At 47.4% G+C, this 19,934-nt stretch overlaps 1 protein-coding gene and 1 long non-coding RNA gene across 6 annotated transcripts in view; one reads left to right on the forward strand and one right to left on the reverse strand.

The window, feature by feature from the left end:
* The window catches only part of LOC148112129 (uncharacterized), an 88,185-nt gene extending 85,483 nt beyond the window's left edge, over positions 1-2,702 (forward strand). For both annotated transcript variants that reach the window (XR_015729751.1, XR_015729750.1), the window contains one exon: positions 969-2,702. This is a non-coding gene — a long non-coding RNA (uncharacterized LOC148112129). The remainder of the gene's footprint in view (positions 1-968) is intronic.
* MORF4L1 (mortality factor 4 like 1) overlaps positions 1-19,934 on the reverse strand; it is a 30,912-nt gene that overhangs the window by 521 nt on the left and 10,457 nt on the right. For 2 of the 4 annotated variants that reach the window (XM_087877829.1, XM_034435618.3), the window contains exons 8-13: positions 18,893-18,981; positions 18,018-18,119; positions 17,786-17,874; positions 16,298-16,470; positions 15,353-15,437; positions 4,798-5,532 (exon numbers count right to left, since the gene is read on the reverse strand). In XM_087877829.1, the coding sequence (XP_087733955.1) occupies positions 5,448-5,532; positions 15,353-15,437; positions 16,298-16,470; positions 17,786-17,874; positions 18,018-18,119; positions 18,893-18,981 (623 nt within the window). In that variant the 3' untranslated portion in view covers positions 4,798-5,447. Of the gene's footprint in view, positions 1-4,797; positions 5,533-15,352; positions 15,438-16,297; positions 16,471-17,785; positions 17,875-18,017; positions 18,120-18,892; positions 18,982-19,934 lie in introns of those variants that run through there. The other 2 variants (XM_087877830.1, XR_015729749.1) reach the window with 2 other exon arrangements.

Raw genomic sequence — 19,934 nt, forward strand, 5'->3', positions numbered from 1 at the left:
CCAGACACCGCCCCCCCCCCCAGCAGCCTTGCGAAGCCCATGGGAGGGCCATGCAGGGAAGATTCCCAGCCACCCATCGGCCTGCCGTCTTGCAGCAGCCCCGAGCAAGCTCCGGCTGCCCCTTGCTTGCACTTCCCAGAGCGCCGCTGATAAGGGCAGGAAAGAGCCCACAGAGCTTAGTGTGAGTGCAGGTGGGGACCACTTGGAAGACCCCACTTTGCCTCTCGCTGCTTCTTTGTGGGCCGCCTCCAGAAGGGCCTGCCAGGGAACAACTGGCAGCAGGTGGGGCGCTGCTCCTGGGCAGAGGGTCCCGGGGCCGCTGACCTACAAGGATGGGGGGGATGGCTGGAGGAGGGCCAGAAGCTGCTCTGAAGGCGACCTGTGCCGGCCGCATCTCGCGCTCAGCGATTCACAGCCCCCGTCGGGGGCAGCCTGTTGGGTGATGGTGTTTTCATTACAGGCAAGGGCAATTTTCCTGTCCATGCCTGTAATGTTCATTCATCCTTAAGAAAGATATTCGTAAAAGAGATAAAGTTTAAAACTCCAGCATCCTTCTTGTATTGCAGCAACCAAAACTGGTCATATCTGATGTTCCAGATGTGGTCTGACCACTGCAAGAATCACCTCCCATGATGCAACCCAAGACTACTGAGGCTGTTTTAGAAGCTGCAGTGCACTGCTGGCTCAGAATATGAGTCTTGGAAGGGACCCTTGGTGGTCTTCTAGTCCAACCCCCTGCCCCAGCAGGAGACCCTATACCACTCAGGACAAATGACTGTACAATCTCTTCTTAAGAACCTCCAGTGATGGACTACATAGACATGCCCACCCATATACTCCTTTGCAGTCATCATCTGAAGAGCTTCATTAATTCTAACTGTGTTATGGGATCATCCACTCATATTTGGTGTTAAACATTTCTTTTTGTAGTTTTTAGATTTTAACTGTGGTTTACATTTTTATTGCAGATTATCCAGGAAACCTTGGTACTGACTGGCACGTACATCACTTAGCCCGCCAGAGAGACGGCTCTGGGCCACAAGCAGTGGCTATTTCAGGCACAACTGAACACATGGACGACTATTTTTATTTCAATGACATACAGTCGGGTAGTGCTGGCAATACAGAAAGATTTGGACTGGGAATAAAACACTCCAGAATAAAAAGCATATTTTTTGTATCCGACTTAGAACATTTGCCAGACCAGTGGAACATCCCATGTTCCTGACAATTACTCATCCAGAGAAAGTCAGGAGGACTGAAACCAAAGCCTCTTTTGAGCTTTCAGAGCCCCTGGCCGTTGAGGCAGCAGCTGCTAGATCACTTTTCTAAATACTTCAGGGCAGAGGAAGCCTGGCTCCAGCTAATATAACCCAGGCCACAGACATCTGGGTTACGTTTCCAGCCTGTTTCTAGCCTGCTCATCTTCCTCTAAGCAGGGGACACTTAAACCCTCAATCCTTCAACTTCTCCATCCTGCCTTCCTCTACCCCATTATGTCACATGCAAGTTTCGAACCTAAAGCCTTCTAGCCTCCAAACTTCTCAGAGTTGCCAGAAGAAAACTCTGGATGCCCACCAGACTGAAGAGCCAGTTTTAAACTCCTCCCCAAAAAATTTCAGTATTTTCAGATACTCTCAGTAATCATCCAACTTTCTACTTGGTCCTAATGTAAATCAACCATTTGATCTTATATCTTATTCCAAATTTTCTACTCTCATTAATGTCTGTTGCAGTTTCCTCCTCCTCAATACCATTTAGGGAAGGATATTGAAATGTGACTAAGCTAACAGAAAACCCCAGAAGACAGAGAGGATCCAGAGTTCTTTCTGTGAGGATTCATGGCCAAAGGACAAAAATGATTGATGGTTTTTGCAGGATAGAATATGGCCCTCCTGATATCTCTTAGATCTAGTGGCAGCTTTGATACCATCAACTACCATATGGTATCCTGCTGGATGAAGTATAAGGGTCATGAGTTGGAGGCCCTTGTACTCCTATGATTCCACTCCAATTTGTGTGGCTAGTTCTAGTTGGGGAAGAGGGGGATTACTTACGGTAAATCCCTGGTAACTCCAGTATGGATACTGTTACATATTTTATGTGATTAAAATATCACAAATATAAGTTATGAATATAGAGGGCTTGTAATACAACCATAGTTAGCCTTTTCATGAACTCACTGGGAAACTCATGTTGCTGGAATATGTGTACTACTGATAAGGAAAGATTCTGAGTATGAAGGATTCATTGTTGGTAATTCTAGGTAGGACATTAGTGGGCATAAGGAATGTAATGGATTGCAGTTTTTATAGTCATGGAACTGTAAGAATGTGATGTTCCTGACAAGACTGGACAAGTTGACAAGACAATATGTATCATACACATGGATTCAGAGTAAACGAGCCTGGTATAAAGAGAAGACTCGAAGTGTGAGATGACTCTTGTTGGCGTCCCAGCCCACTCTAACACAGCCTGATCACCTGTGTTGAGAGTGTATGTAAATATTGTGTGTGTAGCCTAGTTGGGCAACAATACTTAGAGCAACTTGAATAGCCTTGTTGGGCATAGCTTATTGTAGTAAGATAACTTTGAAATTAGACAAGTATATGTACAAATATAAAGGAACTAATTAAGCTGTTGCACACTGGCTTTGCTTTTTGTCCGAATAACCCAAGAATAAAAGAACTATTGGAAAACTATTTCAAGTGGTTTGAATTCAATTTTATGACATAATCATAGAATTCTGCTTTCCCTTATGTTATTTAACATCTGTATGAAGTCATTAGATAATGTCATTCATTGGAATGGAGTGTTGTCAGTATGCTAACATCCCTTAGTTGACAGTGCCACCCAAGCTTGACTAGGATTGTCACAGAAACTCCAGTTATGCTGCTGCTGGAGATCAGAGTTCTCAATTGGAGCAGCAGTGGCTTTGCAGATAAGGGGACAGAGAGCGAAATAAGATTTTACTCTGAGATGGTATTAGAGGGGACAAACAGTTCACATATGCAAGGTTGGAGTTTTGGAAGAGGGACTGTAGCTTAAATATACATTTTGTGATGAATGATGAAGCTTTCATAGTTGTATGGTTAAAGGTGGTAAGGACTTGGCCTGGAAGACCAGCTGGACCAGTGGAGAAAGTTGCTTGATTGGGAGAACAGTAGCCCGAAAGACAGACCGGAGCTGGGAAGACCAAGAGAAGTGAAGAGGGGGACTGGCTTGGAGCCAAGACAATCATAGTGATGGCATGTTTGGGGTGGCAAGATGTAGCTGTTGCCATTGCTTAAGAGTAGCTGGCTGGAACCAAAGTAGCATCAGCAGTGGCACAGTGGTTGGGCATGATGCCCACCATTCTTGGAGGCCCCGTTGGGCACTAGCAGAACACAGGTGCTTTCCTACCGACTAGAGCCAGGATAGAGGTGGAGAGCTGGAACCCAGTGACCAACTGACTGGGGTCAGAGAGGCAATGGTGCTTAGCAGGGAAGTGAAACCAGTCATTCTGCTCAAGGAGGGCTGCAACTGTGATGGAGGAGGGCCAAGACGCATCTGGGAGAGTGGGCTTTTACTGGGGGCAGGCCCTCACAGATGGAAGCAACTGCAGGGAGCAGAAGCACGTCCTTTACAGAGTTTGTGAATGCTGGGGGCAACGGGAGCAAAGGTCTGGACTCCTCGTTTACATGGCCCAGCCAGGGAGTCCCCTAAAAAGCAGTCTGCCAGCAGTGAGCTGAAGCATGGGGCACCCAAGTCTCTGGGAGATGTGGCTATTTTAGGGTCAAGGACATCCAGGAATGGTTCTGGGTGGATTTCCACTGACCCCTCTTTGAAGAGCTACTACTGTATATGGGAAGTACTCCCTTGTGTTGGAAAAAGAATTTTACAGCCTATTTCTGACCTTCGCAGCTTCCCTCAGCCATGTGATCACCATTACGGTACAATCAATAGCATTGACCTTGCCTGAACTGGTTCCCCACCCCCTTGAAGGGCAGCAATTGGAGAGGAAGGGATTGCAAGAAAGCAAGCAGTTTTGCTCTTCTGCACATTAAAAGCAATATAATCACCAGAAAACAGAGCCATGGCTGAGCCATACAAACAATTTACAGCAGCGGGACCCAACCTTTCTGGCACCAGGGAGATTGTCTCATGGAAGAAAATTTTTCCACAGACCAGGCTAGTTTCCTATGCTACCTAGATCCTGGCACACACGCAGATGAAACTTTGCTCATCCACCTGTGGCTGGTTCCTAATAGGCCTGGAGATTGGGGACCCCTCACTTAGAGTACACTCTTGCAATCTCCTCCTCTCCAATCTTAGTTTGGGAGTGGGGGTGGGGAACCCAAGCAATTTCTGTAAATCTCCCCTTTGTTTCGCCTTTCCCCACTGCCAGCACAATTGTGTTGCTCTGAAGTGTAGGAGCAAACAGCTTACTCTCTTGAAATCTCTTCCTCTCCAATCTCTCTGCTCTGTGCTGGGGGTGGGATATTAGAATATGGGGTGCACAACGTAGCTGTGGAATCCCATCATTATCAAGCTAATACAGTGGGAATTGAAGTGGACGAGAGGAACTCCAACCTCTTCTACTGACTTGCTTGCCCTGGCGTGGACCTGGTCATTGGATTATTGGACTTAAAGTGTTGCTGTTGCTGAATGCCAGCCATGTCAGCTCCACCACAGTTCAGAATTTGCATTTGGCAACAGCAATGATCAAATTCTTTAGCATTGAAGTACGGCAAGAATCAGTTATCCTTCAACATTTAAAGATCAAAGTGGTTTTGCAGAAAAGTACAGACTTAAGCCTTTAACAGCTGAAGTAGAAAATTTTATTTGGAGACTTGTACCTATCTCCTGCAGAGAATATCGTATCACCACACCTGGAGGGACCATGGCAAATTCCTCCTATGCTAGAAGGTGCATTCAACCCCACCTACTAATCCCACAATTCTTCAGCTATGCAAAGAACAGACACGTTCACAACATTTTACCCTCCCAACACCAACAAAGCACACAAGGACCCTCCCCTCCCCCCCATCTGTGCTTGATCCCCCTCCCCCCAATACTGGCAGCCAGTTTGTTTGTGGGAAAGGTTGACAACACGGCATCAAACCGTCAGCAGCAGGTAAGGCTTTGCTCCAAAGAAAGCGGCCCAAGAAGCATGCAGGAGTTCGGGCTATGAAATCATCGTGCATTTCCAGCGACATTCCAACATCAAACCGCTGCAGTAAAGCATCCCAGGAGCCGGTCTTCCTTCCTTCAGGACTGAAGAAACACCCTTGGGACTCAGATGGTGGCAGTTCCAACTGACGACACAAACACTTTTGCCATTTGTGCAGAGATGCATGTGCAAGGAAGGGACTGTGGACAAACGTGGAACTTAGTGGGCAGCTGCAGAGACCAAAGGATCTCTTCTGGTAATCTGCCATCTCCTATGTGCTGTTATAGCACGTGGCTCACACGGCTTTCCGGTGATATTCTGGAGGTGCCACCTCATAGTCGCTTGCACTGAAGAGTGCTGAAGAATTCTTGGCTAAATACCTGCGAAGGAAGGAAAAGCCCAGTGTGACTCTAACACTGACACCAAAGAGGCTCGGCCTTGGGGACCTGATCCCCCACATTACCTTCACAGCAACCCAGGTGAGCATTTCACCTGGGTCACTGCTGTACCCCCATCACCATCCCTCCTCCTGCTTTTGAAGAACTGAGACCGAGGGCCAGCTCCCGCTAACGATCTCTCTGGAGCAGGGGAAATGGGGCGGGAGGAGGGCTCCATGCATACCATTTCAAGCCCTTCAACACAATGCTGCTGCAGTGGCAACATATAACTTTCCACAACAAAGGGTGGTGCTGAGGGAGGAGAAAGTATGAAGAGGGGAAATGGAAACAATTCAGCTCCTACTTCTATTTCCACATAAATATTTGTTCGAAGGAAGACAAGCAATCTAGAAATGTGCTGTTCTTCTTTATGGCGATGCCATTTGTGGCTCTGCAGCTCATCTGGGGAATGCACTGAAACTTCAAAGAAAGCGGCTTCCTTACCCACTTCTCACCCACCCCCAAGCCCATCAGACCTGCTTGGACAGGTGCCAAATGCTGCTTATTACCCTCCAAAAAATAGAGATCAAGAAAAAGAAGGATGCCTGCTGAACACAAGGAGTCAGCAGATGACCCGTTTGGCCTGAGGTGAGCTGAAATAGCACTTCGAGGGACTCCAGCCTCGGCCCCCCAAAGGAAAAGTTTGGACAACTCAGGAGGGGCAAGATGGATGGCACTCTTGCATCCGCCCATACTAAAGTTCAATTTAGACTTGTCTGCAACTGTGCAGAGGCACTGGCATATACCTCCATGCAAAGCGATTGATGGCTACAGGCAAGTTGCAGACGGCCCAAGGTGCACGTCTCCCAAATCTCAACGATGCACAATGTGGAAATGTGCATCCTGCATGTCGAGTGGTTAATCTGACTTCCTGTTGGGAGGCAGATGGAAGGCAAGGCACACTGTGGTTTGAACACCCCCTGGCCAGCTTGACATTTGCAGGAGTATAAATGCAATAGTTAAGCAACCATCTCCAAATGACACAAGAGGCCTATATCCCTGAAGTCTAAATCAAGCTTTAAGCAATGCAAGCACCTGTGGAACTTTGTGGTTTTGATACTATTGTGAAATCAAACAGGCATCTCATCCAAGCCAGGGAGAGGAAATCCAAGCACAGGTTTTAATCTAGTTGACCTGTTATCTCTGGTAGGAGACAGAAAAATGGTGGCTGAGATTATGACTGAAGGAAAGCCCACTGTTGCCCTCTCATCTTCTGGCTGCCTCTGCAGACAGAAAGGGTCTGAGACAGCCCAGCTTGCTTTCCTACAGATCTGTCATGGAAAGATCAGTGCCAAATGCCTAAGAAGCCATCTCCTGTAGGGAGAGGGGATGATGTGGCTTAGGCACCTTTGCTACAGTTTTTTTTTTAAATTTGATTTATATGCCGCCCTTCTCCGGAGACTCAGGGCGGCTTACAATGCGCTAAGCAATAGCCTTCATCCTTTTGTATATTTATACAAAGTCAGCTTATTGCCCCCCCAACTGGGTCCTCAATTTACCTACCTTAGAAAGGATGGAAGGCTGAGTCAACCTTGAGCCTTGGTGAGATTCGAACCTGCAGTAATTGCAGGCAGCTAGTCTTAATAACCAGCTTAATAACAGGGTGCCTTAGACCACTGTACTACCAAGGCTCTCCCTCTCCTCCTGCCTCTTAAAGGCAAAGTTTATGAAGTGTCTAAAAGACACAGGGTATGCCCCTTCTTTGGATCTCTAGAGAAACCAGGGAGGATTGGAAGAGCACCAGAGAATTAGATGATCAGAGAAGGGCAAACCTCCCTCCCACTTGTAAAGTGGGGGAGGAAACAAGCCTGTCAGCCTGACATCTGGGCAACAGCATCACCCACAATCAGTCTAGGAGGATTTCAGAGGAAGCACTGTAAAGCCCTTCTTCAGCCAGGTGGGAAAACCAAAACCAGGCGCATGGGACGGGGGAGGGCATGCCAGGCAGAGCTTCAGGTGAAGAGAACCTGGTGCAGAGCCGCCCCCCCTCCCCCTCTGTCCTCTCCCACCGTTAAGACTTCTCAGAGCAAGAACTGGTGCCCTGGCTGCTGGTGAACTAAAAAAAGGATGAGCTGAGTGTTGAGGAATGGCAAGACACATGTCTTGATGGACCTCCTGTAGAACAATATAAAAATGTTTCAATCCATTTATTCCCATGCATTCTGATTTCTGGTTGAATTTCCTGAAAATTGGATCCAGTTGATATATTCACCTTCTACATTCAAAGTGAAACTTTATCTGAAACCACTTTAGAAAGGCACTAGGCACAAATGAATACCTCCGCCTTTAAGCACCTGTTTGAACCTCAACTATTACCACATTAATGATAGTTCTTTAGACTACTATTATTCTACTACTAGATAAAATCAATGTGTACCTTCATTAGGGCTGCACTTTATGACTCAGTTCCAGCTTTGCTAGATTGAGAAATGTGTCTAAGGAAACAGGATATTCAAGTTGGAACTCAAGACAGTAGGTAAAAATGGCTTCACTGAATCATTAAGAACTTATCATTTTGTATCTGAAATGTACCGTATTTTTCAGAGTATAAGACACACCGGACTATAAGACACACCTACTTTTTTTGGTGAGGAAAAGAAAAAAAATCTCTCAACAAGGACACAACTTGGTTAAAAGAGGTGGATAAGAATAAAAAAGAAGTTGAAACAAAAGAACCAGTAATAACAAGAGAAATGGTAGAGAGAAGAGCAAGGAAGAGCAAGAATTGGTCAGCACCAGGTGAAGATGAAGTGCATGGTTTTGGGTTGAAATATGTAACTGGTCTAAATTGCCAAGCAGTTTAACAACATACTACAAGGAAGTGAAATTGAAGAGTGGCTAATATCTGGCAAAACCTACTTGATAAAGAAAGATCCAGCAAAAGGGGCAGCACCAGGCAACTACAAGCCAATTACTTGCTTACCAACAACTTTCAAATTCCTAACTGGTGTGGTGGCTGAGACAGTCTAACAGAATATAGTTAAAAACAATCTCTTTCCACCTGAGCAGAAAGGAAACCACCCTAAGAGCAGAAGAACAAAAGATCAACTCTCCTAACTGACAAAACCATTGTTTTGGAAAACTACAAGAGAAGGAAGACCAACCTAAATGTAGCATGGATTGACTACAAAATGGCATTCAATTGTCTGCCACATGACTGGATGGATAATCAAGTGCCTAGAAATAACAGGAGTCAGTACAAACATCAGAAACTTTGTGCAAATGGAAGACACAGTTGCAGGTCAATGGTGAGAGGCTGGGAGAGATTAATATCAAGAGAGGAATATTCCAAGGAGATTCACTATCACCACAATTTATCATTGCACTCTTTCCTCTGTCAAGAATACTGAGCAACTCAGGCCATGGCTATCAAGCATCAAAAACATTTGCCAGACTCTTGCACCTCCTTTACATGAATGATCTGAAGCTGTATGGAAAAACATTACCTGAAATAGAATCTCTGCTCAATACTGTCCATATATACTGCAATGGAGTTTGAATTGGACACTTACTATCAAACAAGAAAAATAGTGAAAACTGAAGGAATCAAGATGCCCCACGAAAATAAGAGTCTGGATGAAGATGATTACTACAAATACCTGGGTATCCTTCAGGTTGACAACATCAAGCACACTGAAGTCAAGAAAAAGGTTAGAGATTAATACATCAAGAGAGTGAAGAAGATCTTAAAAGTCTAAAGTCAATGAAGGAAATACCATCAAGGCACCATCTGGGCAATTCCAGTCATTAGATACACAGCAGGAATAGTGGACAAGCGGAACTAAAAGCAATGGATAGGAAGATCAGAAAAATAATGACAATGAATCATGCCTTTCATCTTTGCATTGACAGACTCTACCTACCAAGGCAAGTAAGTGGTGTGGAAGTACATCAGATGGTTGAAGAAAAAAGGGCTTTGGAAAAATATCTGATGGACAGTGAAGAAGATGCACTGAAGTTAGCATGCCAAGAAGGCTTACCGACTACTGGAGAGACCAAACTCGTGTACAAGAAAGACCAAATGAAGAACAGAATGGAGGCATGGGAAGACAAAGCACTACATAGCCAGTACATTAAAACAAATAGCAGGGAAAGCAGATAATAAGACCTGGCAATGGCTAAGAGCAGGAAAATTAAAGAGACCGAGGGATTAATTTTGGCTGCACAAGACCAAGCCACAAGAACAAATGCATACAAAGCCAGAATTGAGAAGACAGCAACAGATAGTAAGTGCCGCCTATGCAAAGAAGCTGAAGAAATAGTGGATCATCTGATAAGCTGCTGCAAGATCACACAGACTGACTACAAGCAGCGGCATGACAAAGTAGCAACAATGGTGCACTGGAAGATCTGCAAGAAATATGTGCCTGCAAGCAAGAACTGGTGGGACCATAAAATAGAGAAAATCATAGAAAATGAAGAAGTTAAATTGTTCTGGGACTTTAGAATTCAAACAGACTGGCACCTGCCACATCATACCTGACTTAACTTTGACTTTTGTCAATAAGACAAAAAAGTCTGGATAGTGGATGTGTCAGTGCCTGGAGACAATAGAATAAAAGAGAAAGAATTTGAGAAGATAACAAAATACAACAAAGGTCATTCGAACTGGACCTTATCTGCACCGGCATTGGACTGAATTTGGACTTATTGGACCCCTGATCTGACTACAATTGACCCCCGGTTTCCGGCTGTATCATCAGTCCCAGTTACATTTATAATGCCTTGCTGTGAGGAGAGGTTTAAGCCTGGGTGCGGTCACTGAGGGAGTCACCCTGCTGCTGCTGCCACCGAATAAGACCTGTCAATACCTGTGAGAGGTATTGGTCATTGTTCTTCGGGGCATCGGCCTGAGACTCCTCTCCACTGCTGTGAGAGGACAGTGGAGCCCCGGTTAGTTCCGCGCCAAAATGGTGGACTGTCTCTCCCGGACCTTTTAAATTTACCATCATCGAATCCTTGGCCTCACTCCATCTTCCCCAGGTGGACTTTTAGGGATGTATTCACCGGCTCAGCTTTGCCTTGCGAGACTCCCCCCTCGCAAACCTGGCCTTCTACGTTATCGAAGGCCTACCTCGATGAAGGGTTTTGGAACCCAGAGAGGTGGCATGCCGCAAAGAGGGGGTTGAGGGGTTTTTTATATAAAGTTTTAGCTAATTTTTTAAGGGGTTCCAGGGAGGGGGAGGGTTGGATTAGAAATAGGGTCGTGGGTATGGGGGATATGGGTTATGGGTATGGCTGTGAAGCGCGGCATGGAGGGTGGGGGGCCTGGGGTCGAGAGGGGGGTTAAAGCTCATCCAGATAAAGCTTTTACTATCAGTACTGTGGGTGGGAGGGGTAGATATGGTGGGAGCAGGGGGCCATATCATGTTAGGGGAGCGCGCCCCCACTATCTTCGAGCGGTGGCGCGCTCCGGCCCCCAAAGCTCCACTCATTCTCCATGTTGCGCAGATCCTCAGGGCCCGGGCCTTCGGCTGATGCTGTGCAATGCCAGGTCTGTAGTAAATAAAGCCCCCCTCATTTGTGATCTTGTCCAGGAGGGGGGAGCAGACCTGGCAGATATTACGGAAACCTGGTTGGGCCAAGGGGGGGTCCCTCTCGTTGAAATGTGCCCACCAGGTTTCCACGCATTCCATCGGCCGAGGTTGCAGGGTAGGGGCGGGGGGTATCATTAAAGATGGTCTGAGACCGAGGGAGGCCACTGTTCCTCAGACGGCTGGCTGTGAATCCCTCCTTGTGAAATGGGGTCATGGGGCTCAGATGGGTTTGCTGATCACGTACCTGGCTCCCTGCCACATGGCAGCAGTCCTGCCCGAGCTACTCAACGTCATCGCCGCGGTGGCGGTTGATACCCCTAGGTTTATGGTCATGGGGGATTTCAACTTGGCATCCGTGGTTGAGGCGTCTGAGGTGGCTCAGGAGTTCATGGCTTCCATGACAGCCATGGACCTGACCCACTTAATTCATGGCCCTACCCACACGGGGGGAAACATGCTGGATCTGGTTTGTGTCTCTGGACAGTGGTTGAGTGATCTTGAGATAGGGGATATAGTTACCGAGCCCTTGTCATGGTCAGATCACTCTCTCCTTCGTCTCGACCTTCAAACCGCTGCACCCCGCCGCAGGGAGGCGAAGCCAGAGATGGTTCCACCCCAGGCGCCTGATGGAACCTGACAGGTTCCAGATGGAGCTTGGGCCATTTCCTGAGGTTCTGGCATACACCTCGACTGGAGACCTAGTGGCCGCCTGGGATAGGGCGGCCGCTGGAGCTCTGAATCGGGTCGTGCCTTTGCGGCCTCTGACCCGGCGCCGGTCTCATTTGGCTCCTTGGTTCACTGAGGAGCTGAGGGAGTTGAAGCGCCAGAAAAGACACCTAGAGTATAGTTGGAGGGCCAGTCTTTCGGAATCGGACCGGACACTGGTAAGATCTCATTTTAGGAATTACCTAGTGGCGATTAAAGCAGCAAAATGTAGCTATTTTGCTGCTCTTATTGCGCCATCAGATAACCGCCTGGCCGCCCTGTTTAGGGTGACCCGCTCCCTGCTCCACCAGGAAGCGCGGGAGGACCCCTTGGAGGATAGAGCCGAGGATTTTGTTCAGTATCTGTATGACAAAATCACTCAGTTCCGGGAAGATTTGGACTCCGACTGGGTAGTCTCAGGGGGAGGGACTGGGGCAGGTCTTGAGAATGTTATCTGGGATGAGTTTGATCCTGTGACCCCTGAGGACGTGGACAGGATTCTGGGTAGACTGAACACGACCACTTGTTTATTGGACCCGTGTCCCCCCTGGTTAGTGCTGGCTTCCCGGGAGGTGACGCGAGGCTGGCTCCAGAGGATTATAAATGCTTCGTTGGGTGAGGGTGACTTCCCCGCCACCATGAAAGAGGCGGTGGTGAGGACTCTCCTCAAGAAGCCTTCCCTGGACCCGGCAGTGTTGGCTGATTATCGTCCGGTCTCCAACCTTCGTTTTGTGGCAAAGGTTGTTGAGAGTATGGTTAGGGACGGAAAGGGCATTGGTCGCGTTGGTTGATGACCTCTGGAGGGCTCGGGACAGGGGTTGCTCCTCTGTCCTGGTCCTATTAGATCTCTCAGCGGCTTTTGATACCATCGACCATGGTATCATGCTGCACCGGTTGGAAGAGTTAGGGATGGGGGGCACTGTACTACGGTGGTTCTCCTCCTCCTTTCTCTCAGACCGGTTGCAGTCTGTGTTGGCAGGGGGGCAGAGGTCGACCCCGAGGCCCCTCATATGTGGGGTGCCACAAGGGTCGGTCCTCTCGCCCCTTTTGTTCAACATTTATGTAAAGCCACTGGGCGAGATCATCCGTGGTTTCGGAGTGAAGTACTACCAGTACGCTGATGATACCCAGCTGTACATCTTCACCCCGGACCACACCAACGATGCCCTTGAAATGATGTCCCGGTGTCTGGTGGCCGTGCGGATCTGGATGGGGAGGAACAGACTCAGGCTCAACCCATCCAAGACCGAGTGGCTGTGGTTTCCGACGTCCCGATATAGTCAGTTGACGCCATCGCTGACTATTGGGGGTGAATCGCTGGCCCCCACGGAGAGGGCTCGCAACTTGGGCGTCCTCCTGGATTCACGGCTGTCTTTAGAAGAGCACTTGACGGCCGTGACCGGGAGGATTTTTCATCAGGTTCGCCTGATTCGCCAGTTGCGTCCCTTTCTGGATCAGTCCTACATACAGTCACTCATGCCGTCACCTCCCGCCTGGACTATTGTAACGCTCTCTACATGGGGCTCCCCTTGAGGAGCACCTGGAGGCTCCAACTGGCGCAGAGTGCGGCCGCACGGGTGGTTATGGGAGCAACATGGCGCTCCCGTGTGACACCTCTCCTGCGCAAGCTGCATTGGCTCCCGGTGGTCTTCTAGGTGCGCTTCAAGGTTTTGGTCACCACCTTTAGAGCGCTCCATGGCTTAGGACCTGGTTATTTACAGGACCGCCTACTACCACAAACAGCCTCCCACCGGCCGGTATACTCTCATAAGAGGGGCTCCTCCAGGTGCCGTCAGCCAAGCAGTGTCGACTGGCGGCCCCCAGGGGGAGGGCCTTCTCTGTGGGGGCACCCACTATCTGGAACGAGCTCCCCCCAGAGATACGGAGGATCCCGGATCTGTGCACTTTCCGCCGTGCTCTTAAGACCCTCCTATTCCAGCAAGCCAGCCTGGCCTAATTTTCTCCCCTTTCTTTTAAATTTTTAAATTGGAATTTTAATTTGTTTTTAAATTATTGGGATTTTTAATTGTCTTGGGCTAAATTATTTAATTTGGTTTTAATTATGTTTCTAACTTCTGTATTTATGTATTTTATTTTGTGCCTGTTCACCGCCCTGAGTCCTTCGGGAGTAGGGCGGTATTTAAATTTAATAAAACAAACAAACAAACAAACAAAAACATAGAAATAGAACAACTGTGGCAAAGTCAAGCAAGTGTACTATTACCAATAGTAATAGGTGCCTTAGGTGCAATCCCAAAACAACTGGAGCACCACTTGATCATTGGCATTGACAAATTTGTGCCATCAGTCAATTGCAGAAGGCAGGTTTACTTGGAACAACTTCCATCCTGCGTCGATATCTGTAATACCATCTAACATCCACATCTGCCTATCCCAGGTCCTTGGTTAGGACTCAATAGGTGGACAAAAATGCCAAACACAGTCTGAACATCTGGCTGACTGTGCGATGATCAATAATAACAACAATAATAACAACAATAGTAATAATAATAATAAATGGGTCTAGAGGAGCCCACAGTGAAACACTATCTTGATGTGGTTGTGAGAACGATTAAGCAGTGGAGGTCTTCAAGAAAAGATTGGACAACCATCTGTCCAGGATACAATATGATCTCCTGCTTTGGGGAGGGGGTTGGGCTAGAAGATCTCCAAGGTCCCAACTCTGTGATTATGATTCTGCTGCTGTATAAGAAAACTGCAGGGACTAGTCCAGGCAATTCTCAAGAACAAACACTGACCGGAAGGCACAGAAAAAAAAAAAATCACCCTGCCGTACCCAGGTCACATCACCCCCTCCCTACCCATCTCCTCTCACTGGAAAACAGCAGCCACTGAAGAGATTTTCTAAATTAATGGCCACATCTCACAAGGCAGACCATCCAGTACCAACACAGGCCGAGACAGGACAGTCTTAACATCACATGTTGGTGTGGTAGCTATGCCTGGATCTTGGTGATGTCTTTGCAAACCATGAGTACCATATTTTTCGGAGTATAAGACGCACTGGACTATAAGACACACCTACCTTTTTTGGTAAGGAAAACACCAAAAAGAAAAAGAAATCTGCCTCTGCCTCTGAGCAATTTTGCCTGTTGCAGCAAACAGCAAATAGCCTACTTTACTTTCATTTTCGTTTTCAGCATAGCTTGATTAGCACAAGAAAAAAAAAATCTGCTCCCAGCAATTTACCTCCTTGCAGCAAGCAGCAGAGAACAAAACAGCTGAGAGTTGGGAGGCCGATCCAACATCCAATCAACTTATGCTAATTAGGCTGTGCTGAAGCTGAAACGAGCTGTTTCTTCTTGCTGCTTGCTTCAAGCAGGTAAACCGCTGGGAGACAGAGGCCAAAGGGTGGGGGCCAGTGGGTGGGTGGGGCTACATTCGGTGTATAAGATGCACCTAAATTTTCACCCCCTTTTAGGGGGGAAAAAGGTGTGTCTTATACTCCGAAAAATACGGTACTTCGCTCTTGAGAGGTTAAAGGTAGTCTTTATACGTACTTTAGGAAGTCGTGCAAATAGTTCAACAGCAAGGCCAAGCTCTTCTCATCAAGAGGTGTGTAAGCAAGCATTGCTCCAATCCTGACTGTTTCAAACACAAAATAAAAAGATGCATCAAGGAAAACAGGTTTACAAGCTTCTTGGCAGCAACCATTCAAACCTTAAGACTTTGCTTGAACTTGACCTGAGGTAGTTCAGTACCTGCTGAACTGGGCTGGGGGGGTGGGGGAGAGAAGGACCCAGAAATAGGGGAGTGCTTGTGGGAAAGGGGCTGATGCCCTGCTTTGCCAGACGTTCTTCAGCTGAGAGGGCCAGAGATGCTGTGCAAGAGATCAGCAAGCCCCCAACCACTTCCTTCTTTCTCCTGTCCCCAGCCTCCTAATCTACTGCCTCCAACTTTCTATCAACTGTCAACTGGATTGAAGCTGCCTGGAGATGAGATGAGGAACCTTTCTTCCCAAAGGACTTTGAGCGCTAAAAAAAATAGTTCTTAGCATCTCAGTCATGCAAACTATCTGCACCATGCCCATGGCACTACCTATGCCAACTACCTACGCTATCTATCTTCTACCCATCTATTTCCTGAGGGTAGGAAAATGCAGAAGAAATTAGGGAAAAGCACCAAGGAGTCATTAGCAGAAATCAGAACTTCTTAGGCAGTTTCCTTTGCCAGAAGCCCCCTGGTTTTCCATCTAGAGGAATGAAGAAAGCTTGATCAGGAAACAGCCCCTCTCAGGATTACCTGATATTCCCATTTTGCTACCACAGGCCTTCAATTGGCTTTACAGAGGGATCCTTTAAACATGGACAGCTTTAAAGGAGGCTTAAAAGTAATGCAAATAGGGAGAGGTAAGATCTTGACAATGGCATGTGTGAAAAAATGCACTGGCCAAAACAGATTTCTCCTTTCGTTTTATGCCCTTGTGCATAAAGTGTGATCCATACCGAACAACCGGAGGAGGTGCGGTGCTCCATAGACCTGGGACATGGGTGCGTCTGGATGATCCGCTAAGATTTCTGCATATTGTGGCCGCTCAAATTTATACAATAGTTGGGTCCCCAGCATAACGTTGAAGTATTCTTTGATGCCTGCCACAACTTCATTCACAGCATATTCTCTGATGCACAGCCAGAACAAAACAACACAACAAAGATGTGGTAAGAGACCGTGGAAAAGGGAGAGTTTTCCTGAGTCCCAACAGATGAGCCCAAAGGACAGGCTCAGTGACTTGAGGCAGGGGTGGCACTGTTGCAAGCCACACGGGGCCAATGCCAAGACCGGCATGCTTTTGTAAGGATGTTGGGAACAGGGCTGGATAGGATGGCATTTGGTTTTCCTGAGAGTGGAGAGCTTCAGGCGGAGGTAGGGAGAGGATATATTTCCGGGTCCTCAATCTTACTGCAGTTAAGTATTACAGTTGACAAGCAGCAAAACTTTGAAAAGCATTTGCACTTGGAAGGAAGGGAAGCCCAAGGACCAAACTGGCTCCAGAGATGTCTTCCATTCAGCAGCCTCTTGCGGATCGAAGCAGCCTGCCCTAACCTAGCCTGATTCCCCACAAAGGAAGTGCCTTGGATCTGCTAGAACAGTGATGGCTAACCTTTTTGCCATTGCGTGCCAGGAGGGGGGTGGCAGGGGAGGTTCGCCTGCGTGCGCAACCTCCCCTCCCCCTGCTCCTGGCACGCGATGGCCCAGTAGGCCCATTTTTTTTTCTCACGTGGCTCTAGATCCTCTCTGTGCATCTGGGGAGGGCAAAAACAACCTTCACCAGTCTGAGGCTCTCCGGAGGCCTGAAACGACCCATTTCCCAACTCCTGGTGGGACAGGAAGTGACGTTTTTTGCTGTCCCCAGCCTCCAGAGCCTCAGATAGGTTCACCATCATGGTGCTAGAAGTTACCACTCTTGCTATGAACAGACCCCAGAGAACAAGCTGGTCCTCAGAGTCAGCACTTCACTAGACTGATGACCTGAGCTGCCATTGCTGCTCTGCATTTAGCAGGGAGGAGACTGAAAAGGGTTGGAAGGGGCTTGCAGGGTAGCACAATATCCCACTCAGATCTAATCTAGGCTACTTCCAAGATGTTTGAGGATGTGTGCCTTTAAACAGCCTCCTATTGTTGCTTCCCCAAAGCAAGAGAGCTTCTCCCCACCCAGCCTCCTTTCCAAGAGCTGGGCCAGGACCAGTGGTGAAATTCTGTGGGCGTGGCGTGGCTTGGTAGGCGTGGCAGGGGAAGGATACTGCAAAAATCTCCATTCCCTCCCCACTCTGGGACCAGCCTGTTCTCTGAACTATCCAAAATTTCCGCTACTGGTTCTCCAGAACCTGTCAGAACCTGCTGAATTTTACCCCTGGCCAGGACATGGGCTTGTGGTCAGCAGATGACTGCCCTGCCCTTCAGGACCAACCAGCTGCTCAGCCTCTGTTCCTCACTTGTTATCTGTGTTTCCTCGTGACTTCTTGTAGTTTGCATAGTCCTCTAAAACTGAGTCTACATTCTTCTTGGCCGGAAGGTAGAAGAGCTGAGAAAAAAGCCAGAGACCATCAGAGACTGACGTAAAATGCCCATCCATCAGCCCTGAAGACATTTAAAACATAAATACCCATCTCCGAGCTGAAACACAGAGAAGGAGCCAGCTAATTAAAGGCACAATTTCAAACTCACCTGCTTTTGGCGTGTAATCAAATCCCAGTCATCTACAAGCCACGGTTTCAGCTCTTCTGGTATTTTTACCTTTACTTCAACTCTGTTCATAAAAGTTTCTTCCTGAAGAAACAGAAATGCAAACTTTAAATTCTGGGACACTAAATTTGAGTTGGGCGCAACTCTATGTACAAATGTCTCATTCATCCAGGTCGTAGTTGTGCCAAAGGTGCTTTTCTTTTAAACGCAACTGGATTTTCTGACTTTTCTTTAAGACGTTTTTCTTCCCATACAAGCAGCTTCTTCTTAGTTAGAACTGAAGAAGCTTCTTGGATGAGTAGTGAAATATCTCAAACAAAAATCAGGAAGTCTGGTTACCTTTAAAATAAAAGCACCTTTGAGACTCAGTGTACAAACAAACCTTCCAAAATTAAGCAACCAAACAAGGAAGGGACAAGTGCTGCCCTGGACCCAAAAAGGCGGCCAAGGGTTCCAAATGAAGGTCTTTTACAGAATTAAAAGAATCGTCTCTGCTAATATGTCAATAATAACAGTGCACAAAAGCCATCAAGGAACCTATATCGAGAACCCACCAGCAAAAGTAAGCAACAGAATAAAGAATCAAGCTACACATTTCTTGACGTTCCCCCCAAGAGGTGACCAGAGGGTTCAACAATTTGCCATACATCTTTCCTAGCACTTAGTTTGGAGCACCAGTGCTGAAAGAAGAAAATGGCAAAGCACTCAGTAAGGGGAGCCCGGGTGATGCCCCTGAAACCTCCTCCTGAGTGCCCAAAGCAGAAGCAAGTCCCAGCGAAGACAGCAATCTGCCAGGAAGCCAGGTGCAGATGGGCCTGGCTGCCTCCCGGAACAACCGCCCAAGGGCAAATACCTACACTTTCCACCGTAGGGTCTACTCGAGCTCTTTTCTTCCTGGGAGGCTGAGGGTTTTCACTGGAGCTGCTTCCCTCGCCAATTCCTGGAGCTAATCATAGAAGCAAAAAGATTAAGGTGGTTTTTAAAGCTAAGCATTTTCAAAAACTGCACTCCATACATGCTGCTTCAGAGCAGAGACAAATGTCACCAACATAGAAGAGTGCCCTTTCCATTATGTAATGCTTTTAAACAAAAGCTCTGTACAAAACAGGGTTTTTTTGCTCCATTATTCAGTATTGTTAAAAAGTGTTATTCAGTATTGTGCAAAAGTGTTTTTAAATGATGCAATGTCTGAGTCAACTGAACCTTTTGATCCAAACCATATCAGGCAATTCTCTCACCTTTCTCTTACGATCAAACAGAATGCCTATAGGTTCCATCTTTTTGCCAACACTTTTAACAGAAGAAGTAAATGTATTTACAGTTGATCTGTTCATGAGTTAATCTGAACTAAGAGTTGAAGGATATCAACATTTTTAACCCAGTGTCTTTTCCCCACCTCCAGATATGCTGTGTTTCCAGGCATCACTGCCACCAGTTGAAAATGAACAGGTACAGGTAGTCCTTGCTCTACCACCATTAGGTCAGCAAGCATTCCAGATGCTGCTGAACAAATGGTGGTCCTCGGAATTCCCATGGCTACAGGATCCCAATCTGGGTTCTTGGCAACCTGTTTTCATTTACAACTCGATCAAAGCATTCTGCGATCATCAGAGGTCAATGGGGAAGCCAGCAGGTAAGGGCACAAATCACGGGGTAAGTCTCCCCGCTCGCATTCCCTCCCCCAGTCCCTCTGTGTTCACAGGCATTCCTGTTCACCCTCCCAGATCCCCACTCCTGCGGCCCCACACATTCTTCCCATATGGTACTCCTCATGCACCCTCCCTGATCTGCTCTGCACACCTTCTCATACACACCTTCCCCAACTCTTTCTTGCATCCCTGCATGTCATGCCTCTTGCACCCCCACTCAGAGCAGCCACTTGCCTGTCTACAGGCCTGG

Source organism: Pantherophis guttatus, chromosome 13 (genome assembly GCF_059756535.1).
Source record: "Pantherophis guttatus breed Tessera chromosome 13, ASM5975653v1, whole genome shotgun sequence".
Taxonomy (NCBI): domain Eukaryota; kingdom Metazoa; phylum Chordata; class Lepidosauria; order Squamata; family Colubridae; genus Pantherophis; species Pantherophis guttatus.